Source organism: Aotus nancymaae, unplaced genomic scaffold (genome assembly GCF_030222135.1).
Source record: "Aotus nancymaae isolate 86718 unplaced genomic scaffold, 86718_ANA_hifiasm-v0.15.2.pri h1tg000020l, whole genome shotgun sequence".
Classification (NCBI taxonomy): domain Eukaryota; kingdom Metazoa; phylum Chordata; class Mammalia; order Primates; family Aotidae; genus Aotus; species Aotus nancymaae.
Window position 1 is genome coordinate 58,698,225 of NW_026988432.1, and position 16,827 is coordinate 58,715,051.

Below are 16,827 nucleotides of genomic sequence, written 5' to 3' on the forward strand. Positions count from 1 at the left end.
ATTACTGCAGATTTACTATCTGTTGTTTGTATATTGTATTCATGGTTATAAAGTGCTTGATACACAATGAGATTTTTATCGTCCCATTGAGAATGTGGTTTACAGTGAGAAGGCTTCCACTTACCCCTTTTCTGGAGCTAGCTAGTTCTCCTCCTAGGCAGCAAGGGTTCATCAGTTTTTAGTACATCCTAGGACTTAAAGGAGGAAAGAAAAGTTTTATTGTTGGCGTTGACCACTGAGACCTTTGTTCTAAGAATGATATCAAATTTTTCTTCTTTGATAATGCTTTTGTTTGAAATATTCTAAATGTGTACAGGGGAAGGATCCAGCAGAATATTTAATTTTATATTAGGTTTTCTGAGTTGGGGTATATGAAAGGAAAAGTAAAATGAGTGACAAATGTTTATGGTTATATTTATTTACTAGTAGATATATTTCATAAAACATTTTAAAATTCTACAGGAACAACGAATGAAAATTGACAGAGAATTTGCTTTATGGCTGAAGGACTGTCATGAAAAGTATGATAAACAAATAAAATTTACACTTTTTAAGGGAACAATTACACGTCCTGATCTTCCTTCTAAAAAGCAAGGTCCCTGGGCAACATATGCAGCAATAGAATGGGATGGAAAGATATACAAAGCAGGACAGCTGGTAGGTTTAACTTATTTTGATTTTTTTCTTATAATATTTAATTTAATTTAAAACACATAAGCAAAATCACGCGTATAGAAAATAAGCTATTTTTTAGAATTGCTTTTTCTTCCCATTCTCACATTTCATGAAAAACATTTATCCAAACTCTTCACAGGCCTGTTTGAATTCAGTGTCTTCCATCATCTCTAAGGAAATTTAATTTATTTTTAGATTCAATTTTTAGTAGAATTTGAGACTAAATTAGATGTATTAGAATTTAATAACAGTAACAATAAATAATACAAGTATTGGCACTTCAGGAGCCAGGTAAGAATGAAAAGGACAAACTGATTTTAAATTACACAATTTATTATAGTATTAAAAAAAAACTATTGCCAGAGGCTCAATTAACAACGTTTTATTGTTTCCTAAACTAAACTTTACTCACATGGAGATCTCAGTGTTTTATGTTTGTTTGTTTGTTTCTTATTGTAATATGTGAAGTACTGATTTTTAAATACTTTTTTGTCGAGCATCTGCTAACAGTAAGTTACTACACCTTTTGACTGTATGGTGGAGAATTCAGAGATCTAGGAGATGTGCTTTGTTCTTGGAGATATTATATCCTAACAGTGGAGATACTGTAAGCATAAATAATAGGTAAGAAGGGGATAAGTGCAATGAAAAGAGAGGATTAATAGTGTTTTGGCAGGTTAGAAGGATAGGAGAGGATTTTTTTTTTTTTTTTTTAACTTTGGTTGATGTTGTGGGTTGGGAGAAGAGAGCAGATCATTAAATACTTTGGAAAAGAAGTAGCATTTGTGTGGACCTTGAAAGGGGTAGAGGCTCAGGTTTACACAAATAATCACAAGGTAGAAGACCGTCTGTTCTCTCCATAAATGAAAGATAACATCATATATTTAAAGCTGTAGAATTGGATGAGATCACCTATACTTGGTGAGAATAGCTAAAGAGGGAAAGGATTGAGCCTGGAGCTTTCCCAGCATTTAGGGGTTAGCATGAAAGTGAGGAGCTGACAGAGGAGACTGACAGGGATAAGCTGGTGAGATAGAAGGAAACTAGGAAAATATGGCATTCCTGGAACCAAGTGAAGAGTTTCAAGAAGAAAGGAGTGATCATTTTTATCAAATGCTTTGTGGTGATGGAGTAAAATGCTTTCTAGAATATAATCTGAGCACAGAGATGTGCATAGGTAAGTGCAGAAAAACAGCAAGTAGTAAAAGTTGGCTTGTCCTGCTGCCTATTTTATGTGTGAAGAGAAATAGTTTAGAAATGAGGCTAGAAAGGTAGGTTGGGGATAACCTCTAGTAGTCCTTGTTGGGAATTTCTGAATCGGAGTAGTGGAATTTTCCCTTAGATTTTTTAAGCCAAGTAAGGAGAAGAAATATGATAGGCAAGTTTTGAACTGATTTATTTGAAAAATGATTTTAATTTGTCAAAGTTTATACATTGCTGTTCATAGTCTGAGAACAGAATTTTATGGGGAAAAACGGGTTTCAGGTACATTGGCATTCATAAGAACTGAGTTTGAAGGAATTATGGACTTTTAAGACACATGCTTAATTCTAACATACTTGTGTAAAGAAGTGGCTATTTTTTATGATGATTTGTTAAGTACAGAACTTCAAAAATACAATTTTATTTGAAGATTAGAGTGCTGCTTTCATTCGTTTTTCTAATGATAGTTACCAAGGTTTTTTCCTTTGTGATAAAAGAGTTCTTTGAAAATATTATTATTAAGCCTATTTCTCCTAGTAAATCTTAATACTGAAGCTTTTTTTTTTTTTTAAACTAAATATTAGGTCAAGACAATCAAGACACTTCCCCTCTTTTATGGAAGCATAGTAAGATTTTTTCTTTATGGTGATCATGATGGAGAAGTATATGCTACAGGAGGAGAGGTTCAAATTGCAATGGTAAGACAGCAAATAATAAAAAATACTGAAAGTTTCTTGGTGTCATTTACTTTTGCATAATTGTTAAGATACAGTATTTTATATTTTGTTAGTGACTGGTTTTCCATTGTGTAAAGTGGTTGTAGTTTTTGTGTGGATTTTTATGTAAAGTGGTTGTAGTTTTTGTGTGGATTTTTATGTGTCATAGTTGATGTTTTTTTTTTTTTTTTGAGACGGAGTTTCGCTCTTGTTACCCAAGCTGGAGTGCAATGGCGCAATCTCGGCTCACCGCAACCTCCGCCTCCTGGGTTCAGGCAATTCTCCTGCCTCAGCTTCCTGAGTAGCTGGGATTACAGGCACGCGCCACCATGCCCAGCTAATTTTTTGCATTTTTAGTAGAGACGGGGTTTCACCATGTTGACCAGGATGGTCTCGATCTCTTGACCTCGTGATCCACCCGCCTCGGCCTCCCAAAGTGCTGGGATTACAGGCGTGAGCCACCGCGCCCGGCCTGATGTTTTTAATAATATATGCAATTTAACATCATATGCTTGGTTTTTGTAAACATACATTTCAACTAGTTACCACATTAATTTTATAAAGTCATATTTCTTCTATGGCCCACAAACTAGTAAACATTGGAACCAGAATTGTATCTCAGGAATGAGTAACAACAAAACCGGGGTGGGTTTTTTCCCTATATCATGCTTTCTTATTAATATTTGATATATTACAACTATAGAGGTTATGTAAAAAACAAACACTGTGGTGTAATGTAAGAATAGCTACTGTGATTTATCTACTTAATTAGGATAAAATATATTTCTTTGGAAGAAACAGTTGGGCATTTGTTTTTATTACAGCTAGATTTAAATCGTTTTCTTTGAAATGTTGGTAAATTTATTTATTCAGGAACCTCAGGCACTATATGATGAAGTAAAAACAGTACCAATTGCAAAGCTGGATAGGACAGTTGCTGAGAAAGCTGTTAAAAAATATGTAGAAGATGAAATGGCAAGGTAAGCTACATTTCAAGATGCATAACAAAAATAAGAAAAGTTGAAAAGAATTGTGCTGTTAAATATTCTTATGTCATTTACTCTGCTGTTAGGGCATTTGTAGTCTTAGATATTGTACCTATTGAGCTGAACTTCTTAAAAAAATTAAGAGGTCGGCCGGGCGCGGTGGCTCAAGCCTGTAATCCCAGCACTTTGGGAGGCCGAGGCGGGTGGATCACGAGGTCAAGAGATCGAGATCATCCTGGTCGACATGGTGAAACCCCGTCTCTACTAATACAAAAAATTAGCTGGGCACGGTGGCGCGTGCCTGTAATCCCAGCTACTCAGGAGGCTGAGGTAGGAGAATTGCCTGAACCCAGGAGGCGGAGGTTGCGGTGAGCCGAGATTGCGCCATTGCACTCCAGCCTGGGTATCAAGAGTGAAACTCCGTCTCAAAAAAAAAAAAAAAAAAAAAAAAAAAAAATTAAGAGGTCTAGTTATACAAACAGAATTCTGCATTTTTTTTGTAGACAAGGAAATCTTAATGTATCTTAAGTGTCACTTTTATAGGCACTATGATTAAGATGTTTTAAAAAAAATACTCAGTTTGGCCTACAACTAGAATATTACAGTACCTGCTAAGAGGTAAAGATGAGTGTATCAGTTCGTTTTCACACTGCTATAAAGATACTACCTGAAACTTGATAATTTATAAAGAAAGGAGGTTTAATTGACTCAGTTGCGCATAGCTTGGGAGGCCTCAGGAATCTTATAATCGTGACATAAGGGGAAGGAAAAGCAAGGCATGCCTTACATGGGCAGCAGAAGAGAGAGAGGGAGGAAGGAAATGCCAAACACTTTAAAAATCATCAACTCTCCTGAGAACTCACTCACTATCAAGAGAACAGCATGGAGTAAACCATTCCCATGATCCAGTCACCTACCACTAGGTCCCTCCCTTGACACCTGGGGATTAGAATTCGAGATGAGATTTGGATGGGGACACAGAACCAAACCTTATCAACGAGTTAAAAAGAAGAAAAGGAAATAGAAAATAAATGGCATTTCTTATTTCTTTTTTTTTTTTGAGACAGAGTTTCTCTCTTGTTGCCCATGCTGGAGTGCAATGGCGGAATATCAGCTTACTGCAACCTCCACCTCCTGGGTTCAAGTGGTTCTCCTGCCTCAGCTTCCCGAGTCGCTGGGATTATAGGCATGCACCACCATGCCTGTCTAATTTTGTATTTTGAGTAGAGACAGGGTTTCTCCACGTTGGTCAGGTTGGTCTCAAACTCCTGACCTCAGGTGATCTGCCTGCCTCAACCTCCCAAAGTGCTAGGATTACAGGTGTGAGCCGCTGCGCCCAACCAGAAAATGGCTTTTCTTCTTGTATAGCCAATGACGCAATCATTTTGATTCTTACTGAATTTTAATTCTTATAGGTTATTCTATCTTCTGAAGGTAACTTGTACTATAAACAAATAGAAAAATCACAAAACTTGACAGTTCCTGGCTCTTAATTCCAAAAGGTTTGCATTTTTTTTTTTCCAGTAACCACAGGAATGGTTAGGGCAGAAAAAAATTTTAGATGATTAATCATAAAGAATTCCAGATTTAACCTTTTAAAATAGATCAGCAATAAGTATTTAAGTTTCTAGTAACTTGTATCTTTTTACTTGAGATCGTAATTAACAAAGCTTGTGAAACATTAATATACTGGTTTCATAACAGGCTTCCTGACAGATTATCAGTAACTTGGCCTGAAGGGGATGAATTATTGCCTAATGAGATTAGGCCTGCTGGAACCCCTATTGGTATGTTTGTTTGTTTTTTCCAAAAAAAGTGCTTTTCTTTTGTCCTACATTTCCAATATGTAAAAGCTTAGGAAATATTAAAATGCAATGGGAAGATTTGGCAGATTCAGCAAATTCTTTGGGTATAATTAAGATACTTTTAATTTTTGACTCATAGGTGCATTAAGAATTGAAATACTGAATAAAAAAGGGGAAGCAATGCAAAAGCTTCCAGGAACAAGTCACGGAGGGTCAAAGAAGCTCCTGGTTGAGCTCAAAGTTATTTTACATTGTAAGTATACAAAGTAATTTAGATCTTTAATATTGTTTAAAAAATATATCAACTTAAGGATCTTCATATAATTATTGATGACCTAGCAATCTGATAGGCACAACAAATTTTATTAAAGTTGGGAATTTAAGAAATGTTATGAATAGCTCATTTTCTTGTTGGATTTTTTCTAAGGTTTTTTTTAAATACTTTATCTTGAATTTTTTCAAAATTTATCAAGAGGCATTACCACTATCCATCTAAAGAATTTTTTCATCATTTAAAACTGAAATGCTGTAATAATAACTCTTCATCACTCCTTTCTCCCTGCCCTGGTAACTACTTTTTTACTTTCTTAATTTAACTATTTTAGATACCTCATAAAAATGGAATTATATTTTTTCTTTGTATCTGACTTATTTCACTTAGCATAGTGTGTAGGTAACTGTGGGCTAAAGATATGATACGTATATGTAGAGGAATTTGCAGTAGTAATTTAGATAAGCATATATGTATTATTACAGTTCTGGGGGTCAATCGTCCAAAACAGGTTTCACTGGGCTAAAATTAAAGTGTCTTCAGGACTGCATTTTTTTCCTGGAGGCTCTAGATGAACCTTGCCTTTTGTGCCTTTTAGAAGTTACTGTCGCTGGGCTTGGTGGCACAAGCCTATAGTCCCAGCTTCTTGGAAGGCTGAGGCAGGAGAATTGCTTGAGCCCAGGAGTTTGAGGCTGCAGTGAGCTATTATCATGCCTGGGTGATAAAGTGAGACCCTGTCTCTAAAAAATTAAATAAATAAGTTGCATAGAAGCCACTCTCATTCCTTCGTCTTCAAAGCCAGCAGTATAGCACCTTCCATAACCTTCCTCCTATTTTTAACACACATACATATTTTTTAATAAAATATATGTAACAAAATGTATCAAGTGGCATTACCACTATCCATCTAAATGTTTTCATAATTTCAAACTGAAATTCTATGATAATAACAACTCTTCATCACTCCTTTCTCCCTGCCCTGGTAACTACTTTTTTACTTTCTGTCTCTGAATTTACCTATTTTAGGTACCTCATATAAGTGGAATTATATTTGTTCTTTGTGTCTGGCTTATTTCACTTAGCATAGTGTGTCAGAAAAAGGTTGAATAATATTCTCTTGTGTGTATATATATATTTACCATATTTTGTTTATCCTTTGTTTGATGGATACACAGATTGCTTTAACCTGTTGTCTATTGTGAAGAATGCTCCTGTGAACATTGGTGTATAATAGTTCTTTGAGTCCCTGCTCTTCTTCCTTTTAGATATATTCCCAAAAGTGGACTTGCTGGATTACATAAAAATTATTTGATTTATTGAGAAACTACTGTACTGTTTTCCACAGTGGTTGCCCCATCATACATTGCCGCCAGCAATGCACGAAGGTTGCAGTTTCTCCTTATCACCCACACTTGTTATTTCCTGTGGGTTTTATTGTGGGGGGTGGATAATAGCCATCCTAACAGATAGGAAGTGGTATCTTACTGTGTTTTTTTAAACCTAGTTTATTGAGAGTTTTTAGCATAAAGGGCTGTTGAATTTTGTAGAAGGCCGTCTCTGCATCTGTTGAAATAATCATGTAGCTTTTGTCTTTGGTTCTGTTTATGTGATGGATTACGTTTATTGATTTGCGTATGCTCAACCAGCCTTGCATCCAAGGGATGAAGCCAACTTTAACGTGATGGATAAGCTTTTTGATGTGCTGTGGGATTCGGTTTGCCAGTATTTTATTGAGGATTTTCACATCAGTATTCATCAGGGATATGATATTTTCTTTTGTAGTTGTGTCTCTGCCAGGTTTTGGTATCAGAATGATGCTGACCTCATAAAATGAGTTAGGGAGGATTCCCTCTTTTTGTACTGTTTGGAATAGTTTCAGAAGGAATGCTACCAGCTCCTCTTTGTACCTCTGGTAGAATTCTGCTGTGAACCCGTCTCGTCCTGGACTTTTTTTGGTTGGTAGGCTTTTAATTGCTGCCTCAATTTCAGACCTTGTTATTGGTCTATTTAGGGATTTGACTTCTTCCTGGTTTAGTCTTGGGAGGGTGTATGTGTGTCCAGGAATTTATCCATTTCTTCTAGATTTACTGGTTTATTTGCATAGAGGTATTTACAGTATTCTCTGATGATAGTTTATATTTCTGTGGGATCGGTGGTGATATCCCCTTTATTATTTTTTATTGCATCTATTTGATTCTTCTCTTTTTTTCTTCTTTATTAGTCTGGCTAACGGTCTATCTATTCTGTTGATCTTTTCAAAAAACCAGCTCCTGGATTCATTGATTTTTTTGAAGGGTTTTTTGTGTGTCTATCTCCTTCAGTTCTGCTCTGATCTTAGTTATTTCTTGTCTTCTGCTAGCTTTTGAATTTGTTTATTCTTGCTTCTCTAGTTCTTTTAATCATGATGTTAGGGTGTCAATTTTAGATCTTTCCTCCTTTCTCTTGTGGGCATTTAGTGCTATAAATTTCCCTCTAGACACTGCTTTAAATGTGTCCCAGAGATTCTGGTATGTTCTTTGTTCTCATTGGTTTCAAAGAACATCTTTATTTCTGACTTCATTCATTTATCCAGTAGTCATTCAGGAGCAGGTTGTTCAGTTTCCATGTAGTTATGCGGTTTTGAGTGAGTTTCTTAATCCTGAATTCTAATTTGATTGTACTGTGGTCTGAGAGACTGTTACAATTTCGATTCTTTTGCACTTGCTGAGGAGTGTTTTACCTTTTTTTTTGAGACGGAGTTTCGCTCTTGTTACCCAGGCTGGAGTGCAATGGTGCGATCTCGGCTCACTGCAATCTCCGCCTCCTGGGTTCAGGCAATTCTCCTGCCTCAGCCTCCTGAGTAGCTGGGATTACAGGCACGCGCCACCATGCCCAGCTAATTTTTTGTATTTTTAGTAGAGCCGGGGTTTCACCATGTTGACCAGGATGGTCTCGATCTCTTGACCTCGTGATCCACCCACCTCGGCCTCCCAAAGGTTTCACTTTTAATTATGTGGTCAGTTTTAGAATAAGTGGGATGTAGTGCTGAGAAGAGTGTATATTTTGTTGATTTTGCTGGAAAGTCTATTAGGTTTGCTTGGTCCAGATCTGAGTTCAAGTCCTGGATATCCTTATTAATTTTCTGTCTCGTTGATCTGTCGAATATTGACAGTGGAGCGTTAAAGTCTCCCACTATTATTGTGTTGGCATCTAAGTTTCTTTGTAGGTCTCTAATAACTTGCCTTATGTATCTGGGTGCTCCTGTATTGGGTGCATATGTATTTAAGATAGTTAGCTCTTTTTGTTGCATTTATCCCTTTACCATTATGTAATGCCCTTCTTTATCTCTTTTGATCTTTGTTGGTTTAAAGTCAGTTTTATCAGAGACTAGGATTGTATTCCCTGCTTTCTTTTGCTTTCCATTTGCTTGGTAAATAGTCCTTTGTCCCTTTATTTTGAGCCTATGTGTGTCTTTGCACGTGAGATGATTCTCCTGAATACAGCACACCAATCAGTCTTGACTCTTTATTCAATTTGCCAGTTTGTGTCTTTTAATTGGGGCATTTAGCTCATTTACATTTAAGGTCAATATTATTATGTGTGAATCTGATCCGGCCATTATGATGCTTGCTGGTTATTTTGCCTGTTAGTTGATGCAGTTTCTTCATAGTGTCGATGGTCTTTACAATTTGATATGTTTTTGCAGTGGCTGGTACTGGTTGTTCCTTTCCATATTTAGGGCTTCCTTCAGGAGCTCTTGTAAGGCAGGCCTAGTGGTGACAAAATCTCTCAGCGGTTGCTTGTTCATAAAGGATTTTATTTCCCCTTTGCTTATGAAGCTTAATTTGGCTGGATATGAAATTCTGGGTTGAAAATTCTTTAAGAATGTTGAATATTCGCCCCCATTCTCTTCTGCCAAGAGATCTGCTATGAATTTGATGGGCTTCCCTTTGTGGGTAACACGACCTTTCTCTCTGGCTGCCTTTAGCATTTTTTCCTTCATTTCAACCCTGGTGAATCTTATGATTATGTGTCTTGGGGTTGCTCTTCTTGAGGAGTATCTTTGTGGTGTTCTCTGTATTTCCTGAATTTGAATGTTGGCCTGCCTTGCTAGGTTGGGGAAGTTCTCTAGGATGTTATCCTGAAAAGTGTTTTCCAACTTGGTTTCATTCTCCCTGTCACTTTCAGGTACACCGATCAAACATAGATTTGATCTTTTCACATAATTCCGTATTTCTTGGAAGCTTTGTTCATTTCTTTTCACTAATCTTGTCTTGCTTTATTTCATTGAGTTGATCTTCAATCTATGATACCCTTTCTTCCGCTGGATCAATTTGGCTATTGAAACTTGTGTATGCTTCATGAAGTTCACGTGCTGAACTTCATTTTTCAGCTCCATCAGGTTATTTATATTCTTCTCTAAACTGGTTATTGTAGTTAGCATTTTATCTAACCTTTTTACAAAGTTCTTAGCGTCCTTGCATTGGATTAGAACATGCTCTTTTAACTCAGAGAAGTTTCTTGTTACTCACCTTCTGAAGCCTGCTTCTGTCAGTTCGTCAAACTCATTCTCCATCCAGTTTTGTTCCCTTGCTGGCAAGGAGTTGTGATCCCTTGGAGGAAAAGAGACGTTCTGGTTTTTGGAATTTTCAGCCTTTTTGTGCTGGTTTCTTCCCAGCTTTGTGGATATATCTTCCTTTGGTCTTTGAAGTCTGTGAACTTTGGATGGGGTCTCTGAGTGGGTATTTTTCTGTTGATGTTGCAACTATTCCTTCCTGTTTGTTAGTTTTCCTTCTGATAGTCAGGCCCCTCTGCTGCAGGTCTGCTGGAGTTTGCTGGAGGTCCACTCCAGACCCTGCTTGCCTGGGAATCACCAGCAGGGGCTACAGAACAGCAAAGATTGCTGCCTGTTCCTTCCTCTGGTAGCTTCATCCCAGAAGGGTACCTGCCAGATGTCAGCCAGAGCTCTCCTGTACGAGGGGTCTGTCAGCCTCTACTGGGAGTTGTCTACCAGTCAGGATACACGGGATCAAGGAGCCACTTGAGGAGGCAGTCTGTTCCTTATCAGAGCTCGAACACTGTGCTGGTAGATCTGCTGCTCTCTTCAGAGCTACCAGGCAGGGATGTTTAAGTCTGCTGAAGCTGTACCCACAACCACCCCTTTTCCCAGGTGCTCTGTCCTGGGAAGGTTGGGGCTTTATTTTTAAGTCCCTGACAGGCTGATGCCTTTTTTCAGAGATGCCCTGCCCCCAGTGAGGAGGGAGTCTAGTGACACAGTCTCCCTGCAGAGGCCTTGCTGAGCTCCCTTGGGCTCCGCCCAGGTCATACTTCCTGGTGACTTTGTTCACACTGTGATGTTAAAACTGCCTACTCAAACCTCAGCAATGGTAACTGCGCCTCCCCACCCCCAGCTCTGTCCAGCTGGAACATCCCAGGTCAAGCTCAGACTGCTGTGCTGGCTGCGAGAATTTCAAGCCAGTGGATCTTAGCTTGCTGGTCTTTGTGGGGGTGGGACCTGCTGAGCCAGATCACTTGGCTCCCTGGCTTCAGCCCTCTTTCCAAGGGAGCAAACAGTTCTGTCTCGCTGGTGTTCCAGGTGCCACTGGGGTATGAAAATAAAACTGCTGCTGCCAGCTCAGTGTCTTCCCAAACAGCCTCCCAGTTTTGTGCTGGAAACCCAGGGTCCCGGTGTTGTAGGCACCAGAGGGAATCTCCTGGACTGTGGGTTGTGAAGACCTTGGGAAAAGCATGGTATCTGGGCTGGAGTGCAAGGGACAGCCCCTAATGGCTTCCCTTGGCTAGGAAAGGGAGTTCCCTGGCCCCTTGTGCTTCCCGGGTGAGGCAGTGCCCCACCCTGCTTCATCTTGCCCTCCTTGAGCTGCACCCACTGTCCAACCAGTCCTAGTGAGTTGAACTAGGTACCTCAGTTGGAAATGCAGAGATCACCTGCCTTCTGCGTTGATCTCGCTGGGAGCTGCTCACTGGGGCTATTCCTAGTCAGCCATCTTGCCAGCAATCTAAAAGTTTTCAATTTTGAAAAACAATTAGTCTCTTTTTTTTTCATTGCCTGTGCTTTTGGTGTCTTATCCAAGAGATTGTTGCTAAATCCAGTGTTATGAAGCTTTTCCTGAATGTTTTTGCCTTACAGATTTTATAGTTTTAGCTCTATGGTTACTACTTTGATCCATTTGATGTTAACTTTTGTGTATGGTTAACTTCTTTTTATATGGAAAACTTTGCCTGTAGATACCTAGTTTTTCCAGCACCGTTTGTCAAAAAGGCTATCCTTTCTCTGTTGAATTGTTTTGGCACACTTGTTGAAAGTCAGTTGTCCACATATGTGAGAGTTTATTTCTGGGCTCCCTGTTCCCTAGGTCTATATGTCTGTCCATAGACCAGTACTGCACTGTTTTGATTATTGTAGCTTTATAAGTTTTAAAATCAGGAGGTGTGAGTCCTCCAACTTTATTCTTCTTTTTCAAGATTCCTTTGGCTATTTCAGTCCATAGAGAGTCCCTATGAATGTAGGATGGGTTTTTCTATTTCTGCAGAAAACACCATTGAGATCCTGGTAGGGATTACACTGAATATGCACATTACTTTGAGTATTATTTTTACTTAACAATCATAGGTCTTTCAATCCATGAACATGATTTTGTATCTGCAACTGTGCTGAGTTTATTAGCTATGCCAGGTTTTTTTTTTTTTTTTTTTTGGATTATTTCAGTTTTTTGCATATATGAACATGGCATTTATGAACGGAAATAATTTTACCTATTGTTTTCCAAAGTGGATGTCTTTTATTTCTTTTTCTTTTCTAATTGCTCTGGCTAGGACTTCTAATACTATGTTGAATAGAAGTGACTAAAATGAGAATCCTTGTCCTGTCTTGATCTTGAGGAAAACTTCAAGTCTTTCACAGTTGAGTGTATGTGATGTTAACTGTTGGTCTTATATAAGGCCTTTATCATGTTGAAGAAGTTTTTTTCTATTCTTTGTATAGTGTTTTTTATCATGAAAGAGTATTGTTTTGCCAAATGCTTTCTCAGCATCAGTCCAGATAATTATGTGGGTTTTTTTCCTTTATTCTCTCAGAGTTATGTATTGCATTGATTGGTGGTTTTTTGGTTTTTTTTGAGACTGGGTCTCACTCTGTCACCCAGGCTGGAATGAAGTGGCACAATCATGGCTTACTGCAGCCTCGAATTCCTGGGCTCATGTGATCCACCTCTGAGTAGCTAGGCATGCTCATTGTACCCAGCTAATTTTTTTTTTATTTTTATTTTTTTGGTGGAGACAGGGTCTGCTAGGTTGCCCAGGCTAGTCTCAAACTTCTGGCCTCAAGTTATCTCCCTCCTCAGTCCCCTGAAGTGCTAGGATTACAGGCACAAGCCACTGCACATGGCCTTGATTGTTTTTTATTTGTTGAGCTATTCTTGCATTCCAGGAATAAATCTCACTTGGTTATTATGTATAGTCTGGCTATAGTTTGCATGTTTGTCTCAACCTCATGTTGAAATTTGATCCTCGGTGTTGGAAGTGGGACCTAGTGGGAGGTGTTGGAGTCATAGGTGCAGATCTCTCATGAAGGGCTTAATGAGTTAGTTCTTACTCTATTAATCCCATGAGAGCTGGTTGTTAAAAAGAGCCTGACATCTCCCTCACCCCTCTTTTGCCATGTGATCTCTGCACACACTGGCTCCCCTTCACCTTTTACCATGAGTGGAAGCAGCCTGAGGCCTTCACCAGATGCCCAGTCTTATAGCCAGCAGACTTGTGAACCAAATAAACATCATTTTCTTATAAATTACCTAGCCTTAGGTATTCCTTTACGGCAACACTAAATAAATTAAGGTGAGTTCTTTTAAAATTGTGCGGAATTTGGTTTGCTGGCATATTGTTAAGAATTTTTGCATCAATATTCATAAGGGATTTTGGTCTGTAGTTTTCTTTCTTTCTTTTCTTTTCTTTTCTTTTTTTTTTTTTGATGTCTTTACCTGGTTTTGGTATCAGATGATGTTGACCTCAAAGAGTGAATGAGTTAGGAGGTGTTCTCTTTAATTTTTTGGAACAGTTTGAGAAGGATTAGTGTTTCCACTTATTTCTTAATCCCCTGTAACCAATTTATCACTAAATATCACACTAAAGTACAGTTGACCATTGAACAATATAGGTTTGAACTGTGCAGGTCCAGTTACGTGTGGACATTTGTGAATAAAATGCAGATTGAAAATAATGTTTTTGCAGGATTTGAAACCCACATAAACAGAGGCCAACTTTTCATATGCAGGCTCTGCAGGGCCGACCTCAGAGATTTTGTATGTGCAGATTTTGGTATACATGGGGATCCCGGAACCAATCTCCTGCATATACCAAGGGACAACTGTATATCTTTGTTCTGCCCATTCAAGTCCAAGTCATCATGGTCTCTCATTTTAACCATGTAGTAGCTGCCTCACTGAAAAATCCTCTTTCACTCTTGTACTGCTCCAGCTCATTTTCCTCATTTTACTCCAAAGTGGTTTTTTTGAATTGCTGATCTGTTTACATCACTCACCTGTTTTATATTATTTCACTTTTAGTGGCCTAGGAAGCTAGTCATAGCTCTGCAATACTACTTTACTCATGATCTGGCCCTTCCTCTCTCTCCAACTTGATCTCATCCTCACTCATCATTCCTCTAACCACAATTTTTTTTGTTGTTGTTCTCATAGAACCCCAGTTTTCCCACTTCTAGACCAAATTTTGTTGTTTCTTAAATGTGTCTCTCCCCTCTAGGACAGGGATGGCAAACTATATAGGATCAGATAGTAAATACTTAGGCTTTGAGGGCTGTAAGTTGTTTGTTTCAGTAATGTAAGTTTGCTGTCATAGATGAATGCAGCCATTGGCAGTCCAGTAGTTTGCCAGTCCCTTTGCTCTGCAAGATGAATAACTCCAGGAAAGCAATGATGTGGTTTTTTTTTTTTTAATTTTTTTCTTGTACTTTTTATTTAGGAGACAATAAATATTTGTTGAATAAATACATCAAAAATCAGAAAATTGCTTGGGTCTTTTTAGAAAATTTCTCATGGTGATTTACTGTCTGATTTATAATTGTACCCTTTTTTAAAGCAAATACTGAGAAGATGTTTCTAGAACATGTTTCTTTCTCTGTTGGTACAAGTTGAGAAATCCAGGAGTAAAAGGCAAATATAGGCAGCCAGGTGTGGTGGTGTGCGTCTGTAATTTCAGCTACTTGGGAGGCTGAGGCAGGATAATCACTTGAACCCAGGAGGCAGAGGCTGCAGTAAGCTGAGATTGTACCACTGCACTCCAGCCTGAGCAACAGAGTGGGACTCCATCTCAAAAAATAGATATATTTTTAAATTTTTCATATTAATTTTATCACTCACATAAAGGTTATTCAAGAGCAAGCTGTTTGATGGAAGTATTTTATAGTTTTGAGAGTTTCTCTTGGAATTGATTTCTAGTTTTATTCTACTATGGTCCAAGAAGTTACTTGATATGATTTTGATTTTTCAAAATTTATTGAGATTTGTTTTGTGGCCTAATATATGGCCCATCTTGGAGAATGTTCCATTTGCTGATAAGAATAATATATATTTCGCAGAATAATGTATATTCTGCTTACTGCTGGGTAAAATGTTCTTTAATTGTCTGCTAGGTCCATTTGGTCTAAAGGCCAGTTTAAATCCAGTGTTTCTTTGTTAGTTTTTTATCTCCATGAACCATCTAGTGCTATCAGTAGGGTGTTGAATTTGTTATTATTAATTGTATTGCTTTCCTATGTCTTCTTAAGTCTATAATTTGTTTTATGAATCTGGGCACTGGTGTTTGGTACATATATATTAGAATTGTTATATCTTCTTGTTGAATTGTTCCCTTTAACATTATATAATTTTTTTTTAACTATTGTTGATTTATTTTATTTGATATCAGCGACTCTTTCTCACTTTTGGTTTCTGTTTGCATGGAATAACTGTTTCCACACCTATAATTGTCTTTATGGGTAATATGAGTTTATTGTAAGCAGCATATAGTTGGTTCATTTAAAAAATCCATTCTGCCAATCTGTATCTTTTAGGTAGAGCATTTACTTACATTCAAGTTTAATATTTATGTGTGAGGTTTTGCTTCTGTCATAATGTTGTTATCTAGTTGCTTTGTAGATACTCTTTTTTCCCCTCCCTTCTGTATGGTTTTATTGGGATTCTGCTATGTTGCTTTTTAATTTTTTTTCTCTTCCTCTGTTGTATAATGGTTTTATAAGACCTGTGAGTTTTATACTCTCATGTGTTTTATGATGGCTAGTATTGACCATTTGTTTCCATGTTCAGAACTCCTTTGACTGTTTCTTGTAGATCTGGTTTAGTGGTGGTGAATTTCCTCAGTGCTTGCTTGTCCGGGAAAAAACTTTATTTCACCTCCATTTATGAAGCTTTTTCTAGCAGGACGTAAAATTTGTGGTTGACAGTCATTCCCTCCATGCCCCAGCACTTTGGGAACAGAATCCACTTTGAAAACAGGTGGAGTAGGATTGCAAAAAAAGAAAAAAGAAAATCCCAGTCTCTTCTAGCTTATAAATAGGTACCTGCTGGGAAATCCACTGTTAGTCTAATGGATTTTCCTTTACTAGTGACCAGATGCTTTTTCTCTTGCTGATTTTAGGATATATTCCTTCACATTGACCTTAGACAGTCTAATTTCTAAATATTGTAATGAGGCCTTTCTTGCAGTGTTTTTTCATGGCATTCTTTGAGGCTTTTATTCTTTGGATGTGTAGATCTCTTTCTAGATTAGGGAAGTTTTCCTCATTATTTCCTCAAATAGGTTTTCCAAGGTTTTTGCTTTTTCTTTTCCCCTGGGAATACCTGGGATTTATTGGTTTGCTTGTTTTACATTGACCCATAGTTCCAGAAGGCTTTGATCACTTTTTTACAATTTTTTAAAATTTATTTTGTCTGATTGATTAATTCAACAGATTTATCTTCAAATTTTGAGATTCTTCTGCTTGGTCTAGTCCATTGTTTGCTTTCAACTGTATTTTGTAATTCCTTCCATGAATTTTTTTATTCCAGAAGTTCTTTTAAAAAAACAAAAGCAAAAACTATGCCTTTGGTAAATTTCTCATTAATATCCTGAATTTCATTTTCTTATTACTGTGTATTAGTTTTCAGATATCTCCTGTA

At 37.6% G+C, this 16,827-nt stretch overlaps 1 protein-coding gene across 2 annotated transcripts in view; it reads left to right on the forward strand.

Annotated features, from left to right (window-relative positions):
* SMCHD1 (structural maintenance of chromosomes flexible hinge domain containing 1) overlaps positions 1 to 16,827 on the forward strand; it is a 151,624-nt gene that overhangs the window by 50,797 nt on the left and 84,000 nt on the right. For both annotated transcript variants that reach the window (XM_021672411.2, XM_021672412.2), the window contains 5 exons: positions 463 to 657; positions 2,463 to 2,576; positions 3,468 to 3,574; positions 5,285 to 5,367; positions 5,525 to 5,638. In XM_021672411.2, coding sequence (XP_021528086.1) covers positions 463 to 657; positions 2,463 to 2,576; positions 3,468 to 3,574; positions 5,285 to 5,367; positions 5,525 to 5,638 — 613 coding nt within the window. The remainder of the gene's footprint in view (positions 1 to 462; positions 658 to 2,462; positions 2,577 to 3,467; positions 3,575 to 5,284; positions 5,368 to 5,524; positions 5,639 to 16,827) is intronic.